We start from the raw sequence: 15,813 nt of genomic DNA on the forward strand, positions 1-15,813 counted from the left end.
GTGGAGAAAAGGGAACCCTCCTACACTGTTGGTGGGGATGTAAATTGGTACAGCCACTATGGAGAACAGTATGGAGGTTCCTTAAAAAACTAAAAATAGAGTGCCATATGTTCCAGCAATCTCACTCCTGGGCATATATCCAGAGAAAACCATAATTTGAAAAGATACATGCACCCCAGCATTCACTGCAGCACTATTTACAATAGCCAGGACACGGAAGCAACCTAGATGTCTGTCAACAGAGGAATGGATAAAGAAGATGTGGTACATATATGCAATGGACTATTACTCAGCCATAAAAGAGAACGAAATAATGCCATTTGCACCAACATGGATGGACCTAGAGATTGTCATACTGAGTGAAGTAAGTCAGACAGAGAAAGACAAATATCATATGATATCACTTATATGTGGAACCTAAAAAAAGCATACAAATGAACTTATCTACAGAACAGAAATAGAGTTACAGGTGTAAAAAACAAACTTATGGTTACCAGGGGGGAGAGAGATAAATTGGGAGATTGGGATTGATACATACACAGTACTATATATAAAATAGACAATAAGGACCTACTGTATAGCACAGGGAACTCTACTGAATACTCTGTAAAGACCTATATGGGAAAAGAATCTAAAAAAAGGAGGATATATATATATATATATATATATATATATATATATATATATATATATGATTCACTTTGCTGTACACCTGAAACTAACACAACATTGTAAATCAACTATACGCCAATAAAAAATAAAGTAAGCAGCTTCTATCTGCTGTAAGTTTGTAACTTTCAGATGCTAATGGAACCAGCTAGAAATATTTCATCTATATAAATATATGACTAAATATCAGTTACAGATTTTGGTGTATACACACAAAATCTGTTCATAGAATTTTGTCTTAACTCTTGATTTTCATCTCTGCTAGTGAGTCACAGATTCCTCTGGACGCCCCCGTTTCAGCTTCTGTGCAATGTAACAAGCTATTTTAATTCTATATTATGTCTTTTGTAACCTTACAAATTACATAGTATTATTGTTCATTTATACCATCAATGTTTGTTTAGATTTAACCATATTTTTATCATTTGTTTATTCTCTGTTTCTTCTCAGATCTTCGCTCTGGGATAATTACCTTTTCTTTTGAAGTATCGATGTATCCTTGTTTAGAAAGACTTCTGTTGGTATAACCACTTTTTTTAAATCTGAAAATGTCCTTCTTTTAACAAATGGAGAGTATTGCTGTTTATTCAAATCTAGATGTCAGTATCTTCTCTCAGCACTTTGAAGATGTTATTTCATTGTGAATTGGCCCCTAGTTCTGTGAAGTAGTTATCTCATGGTGTAATTGCCATTCCTTTTCTCTGACTGCCTGTACAATTTCTCTTTGTCTTTGGTGTTCTGTGGTATCATCACGTGTATAGGTATGGGTTTTGAAAAAAAAAATTCACGTGGTTTGGGATTCTTTGTCTTCCTGAATTCAAGGATTCATGTCTCTTACTGTTTTGGACAGTTCTTAGCACTGTCTCTTTGAATATTGTCTCTGCCCAATTCCCTCCATTATTGTTTTTTAAAACTTTGATCAAATATGTGTTGGACTCATTCTGTGTTCATATCTCTTCTCTTTTTTACGTTTCTCCTCTTTTTGTTTCTCTGTGGTACATTCTGAGTAATTTCCAGGTCTGTCCCCCAGTTCACTAAATCTCTCTTCAGCTGTGTCTAAATTGCTGTTTATTGTTTATTACATATTGTATATTGAGTTTAAAAATTTTAATTATTATATTGTTTCACTTCCAAATATTCTTTTGGTTTTTCAAATCTTTCTGACCATTTTCATAGCCTCTTGCTCCTTACTCATGTTTTCAGTCCCTTCTTTATTATTTTAAATGAATTAAACACACTTTCAAAAATGTATCCTATAATTCCAATATCTGAAGTCTTTACAGATCTGATACTGTTTGTGTGGGTTTCTTCTTTTTACTTTTGGGGGCAGTTTCTCTTGACTCTTTTTCATAATACCTTATTTCTTATGTGTTTTGTAACTTTGCAGTCATGCTTGACCATCAGGCTGTCTGGTCCAGTGTCCCTCTAAGCTCTCTGTTTCAGTGTTCCTCTAGGACCTGTGCCCTGGGCCTTCATCAGGGGTCTGGGCCATCACATTTCCTGCCTCTCTATACAGTATACCTGAATTACAGATGGAGATACCTAAGCCACTTAAATGATAGTGACAGCTGTCACAAGGATGAAGAATATGAAAGCTTGAGAGGATGATGGGATGCTTTTGGCACATATCAGAACTTGGTCCTCAGACACCATTCATTCATTCATTGATTTATTCATTCACTTAACAGATGTTTATCGAGCTCTTAGTATATGTCACTCACTGTGCTAGGCACTGGGGTAACAGATCAACAGTTTCTGTCCTCAAGAATCTTGGAGTATAATGAGCAGACAGTTCATTTCAGTGGGGCATGATCAGGGATGTGACAGGTAGAACCTAGGGAGAGGCACTCATCCAGCTTTGGAGTATTGAGGAGGGAGGTAGTATCTGTGCTGCATCTTCAGGGCTGGTAGGAGTAATCCAGGTGGAGAGCCTGGGAAGGGCATCCCAGGCAGAGAGAGAAGAATGTGCAAAACACCAAGCCACAGAGAATCTGGGTAGCTAATTCGGCCAGAGCATCGTTGGGAAGGCGTGAGAGTGGAGCAGGGAATGGAGAGAGGTGAGCCTGGAGGTAGTCTGAGGTCTTTATGTGGAAGGTCCTATAACTAGGAAACTGCTGAACCCTCTTCCCTGGGTGGTGAGTGATGCTGTCAGAGTGGTCATGATCATTTCTCGTAAGAGCCAACTCTTATGGAAGAAAAAGGACATGGGCTTGGGAGTCAAGGCAGGCTTATGTGCAGATTCTAGCTCCACCTCTGTCCAGGTGATCATGTAATTGATTTAGTTACCTTCTCTGAACCTCTCTTTCTCATGTGATAAATGAGAGAGAACAGACAAGACAGGCCCGTAAGGCCTCTTCCATTTACAGTATTCTGTGGTGTTGTTAGAAAGTAAGAGAAACATGTCAGTGTGTACACACACACACACACACACACACAGGCTTAAGTAAAAGTGGTGCTCACATTTACGACTATTCGCAGGTATTATGCTGACAGTAACTGTGGCAATTTCTGACTTCCAGTTGGTTGTTTAACGTCTAATTGTGAATCGTGGCTGTTCACAGTGAGTGGATATCTGTTGATTGAGGATATTTTTATATCTGAAACAAAATGTTAGCAGTATGACTTTCATTGCCTTGCAGCTAAACTCAGCTGTTATTTTCTTTGTAGATGAGCTCCCTCTGGAACAGCACAACCTTTCTTTATCCTCCTTGGAGTTCACGCCAAGGGAAAGCGCCGTGCACAGCACCGCACACGTGGCCTTAACAGAAGCCGCTCCAGGGTCCCAGCAAAGCAGTTCTCTCCACGTCAGATCATCTCCATCCCCCAGTACTTTTGATACAAACTTTTTTAACCAAGGAAAATGGACCCAAAGTACAGCAGATCACAGCATCTTTGTGGCAAATTATGTGTCCGTGACGAGCAACGAGGTCATAGATGATGATGAAATGGATAACTTTTTGCCAGAGACTTCCTGGACCACTTCCCGCATGGTTTCTCCCGTACGATACGTCTCACACAGTCTGCCAGGGCTGCTCAAAGAAACGTTAGACTCCGTGCCGACTCCATCGTTACCCATCATTTCTTTACAAGATGAAGAAGTTTCATCAGCCTGGCAAAACACAGTGCAACAACCAACAATGTCTGCTGAATCCCCCAATCATTTCAGTGCTTTTCTGTCAGCTTTTCCCACTTCCAAGGGCATAATTCCAACTCCTAGTAGGAACTTGGTGTTTTATCCTACTGACACTTACGGGCACGTTTCAAGTAGGACTTTGCCGGAGATCATGGCTTCGGGAGTAGAGGGTGCAGAAACCTTCCTTCTCAGCTTGCAGTATTCTGAGCCTCGACCGCCACGTGATGGTGTCACTCGGCAGCCTCCTCCCCCGTCCGGGCAGGTCTCACCGCCTCCAGAGGATGCTCTGGCCGCAGGTACAGACAGATACTCTGACGTGACTGCTGCTTTGGGTGGAAGTCTGGATGAAACCGTCTCTCCAGGCACACACCGCTCTGCAGCTGTGTCCCAGATGGCCCTTGCCTTTGGCAGCAGCAGTGCACATTTGGCTTTGTTTTCAACTCCTCTTGCGTCTGGATTGTTCTCTACTCAATCAGCCGGTGTTTCACATAACCCCTGTCTTCCCGCCAGCTCCAGTGAGGCATCAGAATTGCCTGGCCATTCAGCGGCCCCAAGTCGTGCGGGTGACACTCACGTCTGGAGCCCAGTGTCTTCGTTCAGACCGTACACGTGGTGCGTGTCCTGCACTGCGGTGTCGCCTCGGTACGTGCTGTCATCGAGCCTCACGGAGAAGGACGTGGGCTCGGGGGATGGTGCTGAGACCCTGTCCCCGACCCTCTCAAGGCCCTCAGAAGTGGGCAGCATCTCTCCACTGAGCAGTGTCACAGTGGACTTCTCTGAATTTGACGAAGGCCCTCAAGAATTTCATACACTTTTCCCCTCAAGACCGATGGTTCCCCTCTCTTCTCCATCTGTGGAAATCTCAGCAACGAGCGTCGGTATTTCAGCTGAGGGGGAAATGAGTAGTGTTATGACCGCACAAGTGTCCCCTCCCCAGGGCCACCTCTCTGTGCCTGTGTCACTTGACGCTGCTGCTTTTTGCTCCTCCTCTGTTGCCGAAACTCAAATAATGCCATCCAGTGTGACAGCCGTGCTTTCCTCGGTCACCCCAGGTGCTCTCCTTGACTCTTCTTTCCCCATCACAGCAAACAAAAACACACCATCGCTTGCTGTCAGAGGCCCAGGTCTTCTTACGTCTTACAGTTTGGACCTGTCGGCACAGCCTTCGCTTTTCCCTGACCGAGAACCTGCCAGTTTTTCCCAGCGTGAAAGTGCAAGTATTTGGGATTTTACATCCAGCTTTTTCTCCACTCCACCACTGGAATTCAGCAGCTGGGTCTCTCCATCTTCAGAAGTACTTGCTTCTCCGTCTCCGAGGTCAAGTGATCTGTCCACCTTCATTTCTCAGGCATTTTCTACCTTGGTTGAGACACTTCCGTTGACCAACTCTATCAATTCTCGGTCACCTCAGCTTTCTGTTCCCAATTCCACAAACCTTGAGTTTTCTCAGCTCTGGCCAAGCTCAGACCTTCTTTTAAGCACCTTCACTTTTCTCCCTAGTTACTCTGAAATGTCACTACTCTCCAGCTTTCCCTCCAGTTCTCCAAAGTTTTCTGAAGCACCCACAGTGTCACCCACAGATGCCGGAGCTCATTTTACCTCAGCTTTCACTGCAGCTACCTCCTATTTTGAGTTTTCACTCATGTCCCATGAATCTGCAGTCCCCACACTGGTGCCCTCCAGTTCTGAGCCCATTTTGACTGCTGAAACTCACTTAACATCACTTTTGACTGCTGTTCCTACTACATCCGTTTTAACGGAATCTTCTGTCTTTTCAACCCTGACACCTTCTGATGGTGGTATCAGTGCTATGAACAATCCCACGTCCGTCTTACCCTCTTTCTCTGAAGTCATCCCTGTCACCACAGTGCTGGCCAGCACTGGGTACCTGCCATCAGCATCCTCGTTTCTTCCCGAGGTGATCCGCTCGCCTCTGCCTGCAGAGCCGGATGGTACGCGTGGCCCATCATTCACACCCACAGATTTACCGAGGAACACCTCCACTGAGCTGAGCACATCTGACACCGGTGCTGCCCCGGAGAATTCTGTTCACACCACCCTGAACAGCAGAACCGTGAGTCAGAATCACCATGAGGGCGGCACGGTTCTCCTCCCGCCATCCCTTCATCCCGCGACCACCCCGGCTCCCGAAGCGACGGTTCATACTCCAGCGCTGGTCACCACCAAGTCGCCGTATGTGTGTGATATTACGGTTCCCGATGCCTATTTGATCACAACTGGTAAGGCCCTGCTTCGCATCACTTCTCTTGGTTGGGGTGATCTTCCAAAGGTGTTGATACGAAATGCTCATGTGATGTGTAGCATCGTGGCAAAGAGTGTGGGCTTTGGACCCAGACGACTCCTGGGTTGTAGGCTTCACTGCCTTGCCAGCTCCCCTGAGTTCTCCGGACAGTTAGGCAGTTAGGCTTCTCTAAGCCTCAGTTTCCTCAACTATTAAACAGGGATGATGGTGGCACCTACTCCTTTGGGTTATTGTAAAGATTTAAATGCATTAATGCATATAAAATATTTAACCCAGTGCCCAGCATACAAGAAGCGCCCACAAGATATTACAAATTAGTAGCAATGAAAACAAAGGAAAGATTTAAAGGAGCCTTAGAAATGTGTGTTAGGATGTTTGTCTTTGGAGCTCATAACCCATTGGATGCGTAGATGACACGGTTAAAGCAAAACGCCTTCACGTTTCGTTCAAGCAGTTAGATGGGCAAATGTGTAAGGGCCACCGTTGCAATTTCTTACTAATGTACTGTTCTGACTTTTCCCGGAAAAGAGGGGGCACTTTGTTCTTATATAGTCCTGTAAATGTCACTTGGAGCGGAGGAACATGGAGTGGCTCAGTATCCTCTGAACTGGGTCACAGACTTCGACCTTCTCCCCAGCCTGCAGTCCGAGTCACCAGCCGACAGGCAGCAGCTTCCCTTGCAGCTGCCGGCTGCTTTAGTCACATGAAACTGGAATACCTTTGATGTCATGTCTGAACAAGTCTGGTGACTGTGGCCCCTTGATCAGACTCTCCCACTTGTTCCTCCTGAGAAGTGGCAAGTTGTGCATAAAGTCGGTGCCCTGTTAATATGTACAGCATGTGGTTGATCAGTAACCTGGCTCTCTGTATTGGTGTCGATGGGGATGGGGGACAGAAAGGAAGAAGGGGGAGAAGATGGCAGGAGAGGTGGAGCAGGAATGCAGCGGACGGACAGGGCAGGTGGAGGGGAGGAGGGAGGAGAATGCGCTGGGTCCTTTTTCTCCGCGCTGAGACCGAGGAGGGCCGTGGGTCCTCTGCCTGTTCATAATGACACTGAGCTAATTTGCAGTGCTGGCCCGCAGAGCTGTGCAGGAGTACATCATTATGTCCATCAAAGAGGTGTTGAGGAGCCACTTCAACCGTGTGGTGGAGCTCAAGGTGGGTGCCTGCGGCACGGAAGTCTGGTGGGGGAGTCCGAGTCGAATGCACATCATAATGGGAGTGGGACATGTGCTTTCCTCTCTCCCCTCCCTTCTCCTGGTGGACACCTACTCGTCCTTTGGATCTCTGCTCAAACATTGCTTCTCCAGGGAAGCCCCTTCTGACCCCAGATGAGGCCAGGTTTAGTCCATCACGGGGATGTGCTGGCAGAGCTGGAACAAAGGGCTCTAAGACCAAAGTTTGGGGTGATGACCTAATGATCTCGTTTCCCTTTATTTACACGGAAGGGCTTGGATTAGAGTTTAGAGTGAGTGCGTATGTATGTTTCTGTACATCGAGTGAGATAGAGATAGATTTCTACATGTTTTTTGCTGGACGTCTGCCGGTGCCTTCTCTCTCCTGATAAGCTCAGAAAGCCCCGCTCTAGGCCTGCACCATCCCGAACAGAGCCACGAGCCACGTGTGGCTGTTGAGCATGTGAAATGGGGCTTGTTCCAAGTGAGATGTGCTGTCAGTGCAAAATACACACCAGATTTCAAAGACTTAGTGCAAAAAGGAATGTAAAATAGCTCAATAATTTTTTGCATTGCCTACAATTGAAATGACATGTCAGATATATTGGCTTAAGTAAAATGTTTTTAAAATTAATTTCACCTGTTTCTTTTTATATTTTTTTAATGTGGCCACTAGAAATTTAAAAATCGCATATGTGGCTCACATGTTTCTCTTGGACAGCTTTACTTAGTAGAGTAAGTGCTCCTTTTTATGGGGGGTAAGTACAGTAAAACACCTTGAATTCTCCTTAATTCCTTATTCAGTTCATATTATTGACTCTTCTTCTTTTTCACTGTCCTTGCTCTTGTAATTTTGTGCTGTTTTTGAGAAAGTTGACAGATATGTAAGAGGCATAACTAAAATAAAATTTTAATTATCTCTGAAGCAATACCCCTTCATTTAAAACTATTTATTTTTTTAACTTTTTTTTCTACTCAGTATGATTTCCTTTAAGTTTGAATTATGGTACCCTCAAATTTGGTAATTATCATCTTTTGCATTTTTTATTTTCATAGGTTTATGAACTGTTCGCTGACTTCACTTTTCTGGTAACATCTGGTCCCTTCGTTTACACAGCAATATCAGTCATAAATGTACTTATAAATAGTAAACTTGTTCGTGACCAGACTCCTTTAATCTTGGCTGTGAAACCCTCCTTCCTTATGCCAGAGTCCAGGTTCCAAGTTCAAACGGGTAAGAAAATTGAGCATAGTTGTTTTGATTTGTAAATAGAATTTCACTTTATTTTTTGTGTTTCAAAATAATTTGGGGAGGATTATGTTAAAATTTGTTATTTAAATTTCAAAAAACTTTATAATTATGGAGAATTTCCAGCATATACAAAAGTACACAGAATAGTTTAGTGCACCCCCAGGTACTCATTGTATGGCTTCAACAATTTTCAACTCCTAGCCACTTTTGTTACATCTACACCCCCATTGACACTCCCTCCTCTCATGTTATTTTGATATGGCATCATGTCGTCTCATTCATAAATATTTCAGCCTATGCTTCTAAAAGATAAGACTATTAAACATATATATACACACACATAACATATACATAGACATGCATACATACACATACATCTGTCCACAGTATCATTATCACACCCCCTAAAATTAACAGTGATTCCTTAATGTCATTTAACTTTTTTTTTTGGCCGTGCTGCACGGCATGTGGCATCTTAGTTCCCCGACCAGGGGTCAAACCCATGCCCCCTGCAGTGGAAGCGTGGAGTCTTAACCACTGGACCGCCAGGGAAGTCCCCTCATTTAACTTTTTATTATGGACATTTTTAAACATATACAGAAGTAGAGAGAATACCATATTTAGCCCACCTATGCCCATACAAACTTTAAAAATTATCAACATTTTCCCAATTTTGTTTCATCTATCTCACACAAACTTTTTTTGAGGAAGCTAGGGTGTTTTAAAACAATACCAGGTATCATGTTGTTTCACCCATAAATACTTAAGAATTCATCTCTAATGAATTTATTTCTATTTGAAATGTTTCAGTGTTGCATCTTTTGATGCTCCAATTATTATCTTAGATATTTTTCCATTTTAAAGTGATACAAGTCACCTTCACCTTGCATGTAGTCATTTGGTACAGTTGGCTTTCTACATTTCCATGATATGATACATATAAATAACACATTATAGACCCTCGTACACTGTTGGTAGGAATGTAAATTGGTGCAGCCACTATGGAAAACAGAATGAAGGTTTCTCGAAAAACTAAAAATAGAACTACCATATGACCCAGCAGTTCCACTCTTGGGTATGTATCCAAAAAAAAAAAGAAAACACTAATTTGAAAAGATACATGCACCCCAGTGTTCATAGCAGCATTATTTATAGTTGGCAAGACATGGAAGCAAACCAAGTGCCCCTCAGCAGATGAATGGATAAAGATGTGGTACACACACACACACACACACACACACACACACACACACTCACACACACACACACACACACAATGGGATACTACTAAGCCATAAGAAAAGGATGAAAATTTTGCCATTTGTAGCAACATGGATGGACTTAGAGTGTATTATACTAAGTGAAATACGTCAGACAAAGACAAATACTGTATGATATCACTTATATGTGGAATCTAAAAAATAAAACAAGCTAGTGAATATAACAAAAAAGAAACAGACTCATAGATATAGAGAACAAACTAGTGGTTACCAGTGGAGAGAGGCAAGGGGGGAGGGGCAATATAGGGGTAGGGGATTAAGAGGTACAAACTACTATGTATAAAATAAATAAGCTTCAAGGATATATTGTACAATACAGGAAATATAGCCAATATTTTATAATAGCTATGGATGGAGTATAACCTTTAAAAATTGTGAATCACTGTGTTATACACCTGAAACTTATATAATAATGTACATCAACTATACCTCAGTTAAAAAATAATATCTCATAGTACTTAATCCTGTACTATGGATCAGAGTTCCTTGATTTACACACTATTTTGTCCCTCTCCTTGTTACTTAGTACTAAAGAAACACCTTGTTCATGGGACTGTGATACTGTCCTTCTTTTCAGTACTGCAGTTTGTGCCTCAGAGTGTGGATACGGGCTTCTGCAACTTCACCCAGCGCATCGAGAAAGGCCTGATGATAGCTCTCTCTGAAGTGAGAAAACACCACCAGGGGACGTATAACCTCACGGTGCAGGTGAGAATAGCATCGAATGCAGAACAAGATGCTTTCTCTTTTAAAGAGGAACTAGTTTCATAATGTTTTGTTTAAGACACACTTAACTCTTACTAATTCCCTCCAGCAGAGGAGATTTAGTTCACATGGATTAGAAATCATCTCTTTCCATGGCCATATCAAGTCCACAGAGCATGAATAGTCTAAGTATATTTGAACGTTGTAGAGGAGCCCAGTAACAAGGGAGTTCAGATACGGTGAGCTGAAGAGAGATGAGCCTATGTAGGAAATGCAAGAATGTTCCAGAAAAGAACTTAAATATCAACTTTAAGTATCAACTTAAATATCCAATGGGGGAAATGCCTAAATACACTAGTGTTTCATATTATGGAATTTTGTTTCATGGAATACCATGAAATGCAGTTCTTCACTCTAAAAACATAGCTACTAATCAAAGGATAGGTTTTGTATGTATTACGTGGAAACGGCTGATGTTTTTACATTTCTTTGGTATTTATCCCTCCATATTCTTTGTTCTCTCTTTCTCAAATTCATTTTAAGTAGATTTTGGTGATCCTGGATTCACCCTCCATATTTCTTATTTTTTCCATTTCTTTTTTAAATTCCCTATTTTTACAGATTTCTAAACCTTGTCCTCTAAGTTATTAATTTAGTCTTCAGCTGTGTTCATTATGTTATTCAGTCCCTCTACTGAATTTTCTTTTAGCCATCGTTGTTTTTTCATTTTTATTTGCTCTTTTTTCATTGCAGCCTTTCCTGTTATGATGCAGGCTTATCTTGAATGATGATACGATATTTCCTTGAAAGTTTCTGGAGACATTAATTAGTATTTTTAATATGTTGTCTTCCATGTACTAAGTTGTCTCTGTTTTCTCTGCATTCTTTGCCATTGCTCTGTGTTGATCTTGGTCCTTCACTTTCGTGCTGTTAGGTTTCTGTAATCACCTGTGGACCATTGCTGGCTGTCTCTAGGAATGAGGAAGCAGGTGGTTAGTTTTGGCACCTTGTTCATCTTTCCACTTCAGCTGTAGAGTCTGTGTCTACATATGCATAAGCCTTGTCTCCTAATGGGAGGACTCACTGGAGCCCTGGGTACCAGGCAACGTGTGGTCACGGACAGGCAGCGTGGGCACCCCTGCCCACCGTGTGAGATGAGGAGCTTGTACCCTGGGGATGGAGCGAGTTAGTGTGTTTTTCATGGCAGAGCTGCTCATTCTCTCACTCTCTTTCTTTCTTTGTCTCTTGTGTGCACTGCGGTTAACTCCACCCACCTTCCTGCCTAGGGGGCCACGCCACAGTGGGTCTTCGGTCCTCTCAGGCAGGGAGCTCATCTTCCTCAGGGAGCAGTTCTTCGGGCTCCTGGGGTGAAGGTGGAGCTGCTAGCGCTTCTGAGTTGGCCTGGGTGTGAAGTTGGAAGGGAGAAGGGAGGGAGACAACCGACTCAGCTCTTGGCACTCAGTGTTTAATTAGTGACCCGGATCACGGTCCCGCAGCCCACCCTAGTCTCAGCTCCTGCAGATCTCTGCCGTGGAGGCCTCCTGGGGCCCCTGGGGGAGACCACTCTCAGTCTACTGTGGTCTGTGCCTGTGTGTGTTTGGGGTCTCGGTTCCCTCCGTTCTGGTTTGTATCAACATGATCCCACCCTCTCTCCATCTTTCAGTAGTTTGACAGAATCTCTGGTTTTCTTCCGTTCTCAGTGCTGTTGTGGATTTATTCCCCTTTGTTCATCTTGTTGTTATTTCAGTGGGATTTGGGGTGGGAAAGAAAAGGGGAGGGACTATAAATACATGTGCTCAGTTCCCCACTTAATGTAAGAAACATTTTCAATAAACTAAGGGTTTAAGAGTATTACAAAAGGGAACCAGGTTGTGAAGCCAATTAGTCTTCCTTTAAAAATGCTCCTTTTAAAAAAACTTGGTGAGGGAAATTGTGAGAGCAAAATCATAGTCAGGCTTTTGCCTAGACATTTTAATTTATTTTAGAAGCTTATTCTGATTTCTTTCTTTCAGATCTTGAATATCACCGTGGGGTCTTCAAGGCTGGCTCCTCGCCGGGGCCCAGTGAACATCGTCTTTGCTGTCAGAGGCTCGCAGGGGTTTCTGAATGGGTCTGAAGTGAGCGAAATGCTAAGGAACTTGAGCGTGGTGGAGTTCAGTTTCTACCTGGGATACCCAGTGCTGCAGATTGCCGAACGTGAGTGCCGCTCTCCTGGGGACGTGGCTGCGAGTGCTCGTGTTGGCGGACCTCTTCTTTTCAAATAAAATAGCTAACAGAAATCTGGAATATAAATTGGAGCTTCTCAGATCATGCCAGGGTGGGCCTCCAGAACCCTCCTCTCCCACTGGGCTTGCTCTATTATTCTCTTTAGAGAGCCAAGGGCACTATCAAAGATTATACCGGTTCTGGAAAAGGTGAAACCAGAGAGACTGAGAACAGATTTTTGGTTTCCAGGGGTGAAGGATGCGAGGAAAGCAGTTTTCAGGGGGGGGTGGTGGTGATGGGAATGTCTTGTATTTTTATTTTGGTGGTGGTTCCACATGTCCATGCATTTGTCAAAACCCATAAAACTGTACACCAGAAAGAGTGAGGTTCACTGTGTGTACACTTAGAAAGAAAAAAGAAACAGAAATGAAAACAAACAAAACCTTCCTTCCTGGTGGAAGCGATTTAATTCACAGTACAAATGGAGTGGAGGTAGGGGAAACGTTTACTTCAAAACGTTTAAAATACAGTAGATTCCACCCCAAATACAGTAGATTCCAGAGTTGAAGTCAGGCAAGAAAGATACCAGATTCTTTTTCAGAACGGAGCAGCCAGAAGGTTTAATGATTCTTGTCGTATTTTCGTGTACTGTTAATTAAATGGAAAGGAATAACTGGTAAAATGCAAAAGTAGACAGGGGTAAAATTGTTATTTACAAATAGCAACTTTCAGTGATAGATAGAAGATTGTCACTTTACCCTGCCTGAGTCCTTGCTGGGAAATTCCAGGGCTCTGAGGAGCACAGTGTGAAAAATTCATTGCTCTGGAACAGTGACATTTCAAGGGGAACTTACGGGTGAGCTCTCTGTGAAGTAGTGCCCCATCGTGTTACTTGAGTAAGCCCTTTCTTTCTTTTTCTCCCTCTTCCTCCCGGAGACTAAGGTGCTCAAGACCCTCCCACTGACCCTGCCTTCCCGCCAGCCTGGCACTTTTTTCTTCCATAGGCAGAGCTGATTAGTGTAGAAGAGGCAGTGTGCTGTGACTTACCCAGCGCTCCCTAGAACACTCACCTTTCTGACTGTTGCAAACAGGTTTTTTACGTACCTTTCTCCCTTTCTCACCCTTTGTTTTTTATAGCCTTCCAGTACCCACAGCTTAACTTATCGCAGTTGTTGAAGTCCTCTTGGGTAAGAACAGGTATGTTTAACTTACATAATGTTTTTGGGAACGGTAAGAGTGAGAAGTCTGTGGGGGGGTATTGAGAAGGATACTGCCTTTCCTGTTTCTGAGTCCTAAATTCAGGGCAAAATGTACCATAGATTCTTGGCAAAGAATGAATGAGAAAGGGATTCAGATTTGGCTGTGGGAATGTGTCCCACTGAGTTACGGCACAAAAAGGATTGGCTTTCTTTAAAATTCATACATCAAGTCCAGGGCAAAGTCTAACAGGAATTGATGATCTTCTGACCAGAATAGGACAGGGTTCTGAAGCAAGGATCTCTTTTTTTCCTAAAAGCCTCATATGTCTGGTTTTATAAGGACAAATAAGGTAACTTGGTGAGCCAATAAGAAGCATGTTTTAAAGCCTTGTGGGCCTGGGTCAGATATTTACAGCTATGGCGTTGCAAATAAAGGCTTTCTAACTTGGTATGCAGAAGTGTAAAAGAGAGTTGGTTGCTCAGCGGCTACCCAGCATGTAAGCAGCACAGTGAGTAAGCAACTGGTCATGGGGAGGAAACTTGTAGAATGGGGATAGTCACCACTGACAGGTTCCCGGACCCTGCCAGCTCTCGTTGCTTCACATACAACATCCCATATAAAGGCCCCACCTCTTTGCATGGTACAGTGGCCTTATTTTCCAGATAATTTGCATAGTGGTTAAGTGACTTGCCCGTGGTCCTATCTCAAAGGGGATTTGAGCCAGTTCTGGCTGGAAAGCACAAGCTTTTTTCTCCTGTAAAGGCTGACAAGATGTTGTCTGTTTAGATAATCTAGATGTCTGAAGACAGGCCTCCTTATCTCAAGTCAGTTAATGAGTCTAAATTTTGAGTCAAGATAAGATATGAACTCAAACCATTTCCAGAAATTTTGAAATAAGTGCAGACAAAACGTTTGATCTTGTGTAGGAGCTCTGAGCTCCAAAGCTTCTGCACTGCTGAGCTCCTGGGACTTCTGGCCACCAGTCTTTGTAGACTTTAGAGATAAGACCTGTGGGCTACCCTCCCTGGACTCTCCTGCACCCCGTCCAGCTTGCCTCTTTCCCCTTTTAATGTCTCTTCTCTGGGAACCGGCATTTTATAGTAATCCTGTGTTCATTTCTCTTGTGCACACATCCTTTTCTCTCCACTGCCAACTTGTTTTGGGGCCTGTGCGTGCTTCACCTTAAATGTAGTCCTCCTGGGTGTTGATGAGAAGCACCTCCAGAATGAAGTGTTTCAAGCTGAGATGGAGCGCAAACTGGCCCAGCTGCTCAGCGAAGTTTCCACCAGAAGGCGGATGTGGAGAAGGGCTACCGTCGCTGCCGGGAACAGCATGGTACAGGTAAGAAGAAGAAGGCCAAAGGAGTGGGGAGGGGAAGGAGAGAGAGCCGTCTAAAAACGGGCCGTATTTTCACGCAGATGGAAAATGCCAGGAGAAGGTGCTGCTACGTAGACTGATTGCTGTCGTAGGCAGCCACGGACTGTGTCAGCATTTCAGTTCCACTGGAGTCTAGACAGATGTTTCCTGAGTCCTTAGTAAGGGTCCGTACAGCAAATGGCCTTGTGGGGACCACAGCAAAGGAATACATAAGTGGGTTGCCGTACCACTGGATGACCTGATTTTTCAAAGAGTAGTTTTTTTTTTTTTTTTTTTTTTTTAATGAGGATCTTGAATCAGATGCGTATGTTTGATTGATTGATTGATTTTGGCTGTGTTAGGTCTTCGTTTCTGTGCGAGGGCTTTCTCCAGTTGTGGCAAGCGGGGGCCACTCTTCATCGCGATGCGCGGGCCTCTCACCGTCGCGGCCTCTCTCGTTGCGGAGCACAGGCTCCAGACGCGCAGGCTCAGCAGTTGTGGCTCACGGGCCCAGCCGCTCCGCGGCATGTGGGATCTTCCCAGGCCAGGGCTCGAACCCGTGTCCCCTGCATTAG

General features: G+C 43.6%; 1 protein-coding gene across 3 annotated transcripts in view; it reads left to right on the plus strand.

Annotated features, from left to right (window-relative positions):
- The window catches only part of KIAA1549 (KIAA1549 ortholog), a 154,724-nt gene that overhangs the window by 62,218 nt on the left and 76,693 nt on the right, over positions 1 to 15,813 (plus strand). For all 3 annotated transcript variants that reach the window (XM_057549900.1, XM_057549902.1, XM_057549901.1), the window contains 7 exons: positions 3,337 to 6,042; positions 7,135 to 7,223; positions 8,297 to 8,474; positions 10,350 to 10,480; positions 12,490 to 12,673; positions 13,820 to 13,879; positions 15,075 to 15,223. In XM_057549900.1, coding sequence (XP_057405883.1) covers positions 3,337 to 6,042; positions 7,135 to 7,223; positions 8,297 to 8,474; positions 10,350 to 10,480; positions 12,490 to 12,673; positions 13,820 to 13,879; positions 15,075 to 15,223 — 3,497 coding nt within the window. The remainder of the gene's footprint in view (positions 1 to 3,336; positions 6,043 to 7,134; positions 7,224 to 8,296; positions 8,475 to 10,349; positions 10,481 to 12,489; positions 12,674 to 13,819; positions 13,880 to 15,074; positions 15,224 to 15,813) is intronic.

Source organism: Balaenoptera acutorostrata, chromosome 7 (assembly GCF_949987535.1).
Source record: "Balaenoptera acutorostrata chromosome 7, mBalAcu1.1, whole genome shotgun sequence".
Classification (NCBI taxonomy): Eukaryota; Metazoa; Chordata; class Mammalia; order Artiodactyla; family Balaenopteridae; genus Balaenoptera; species Balaenoptera acutorostrata.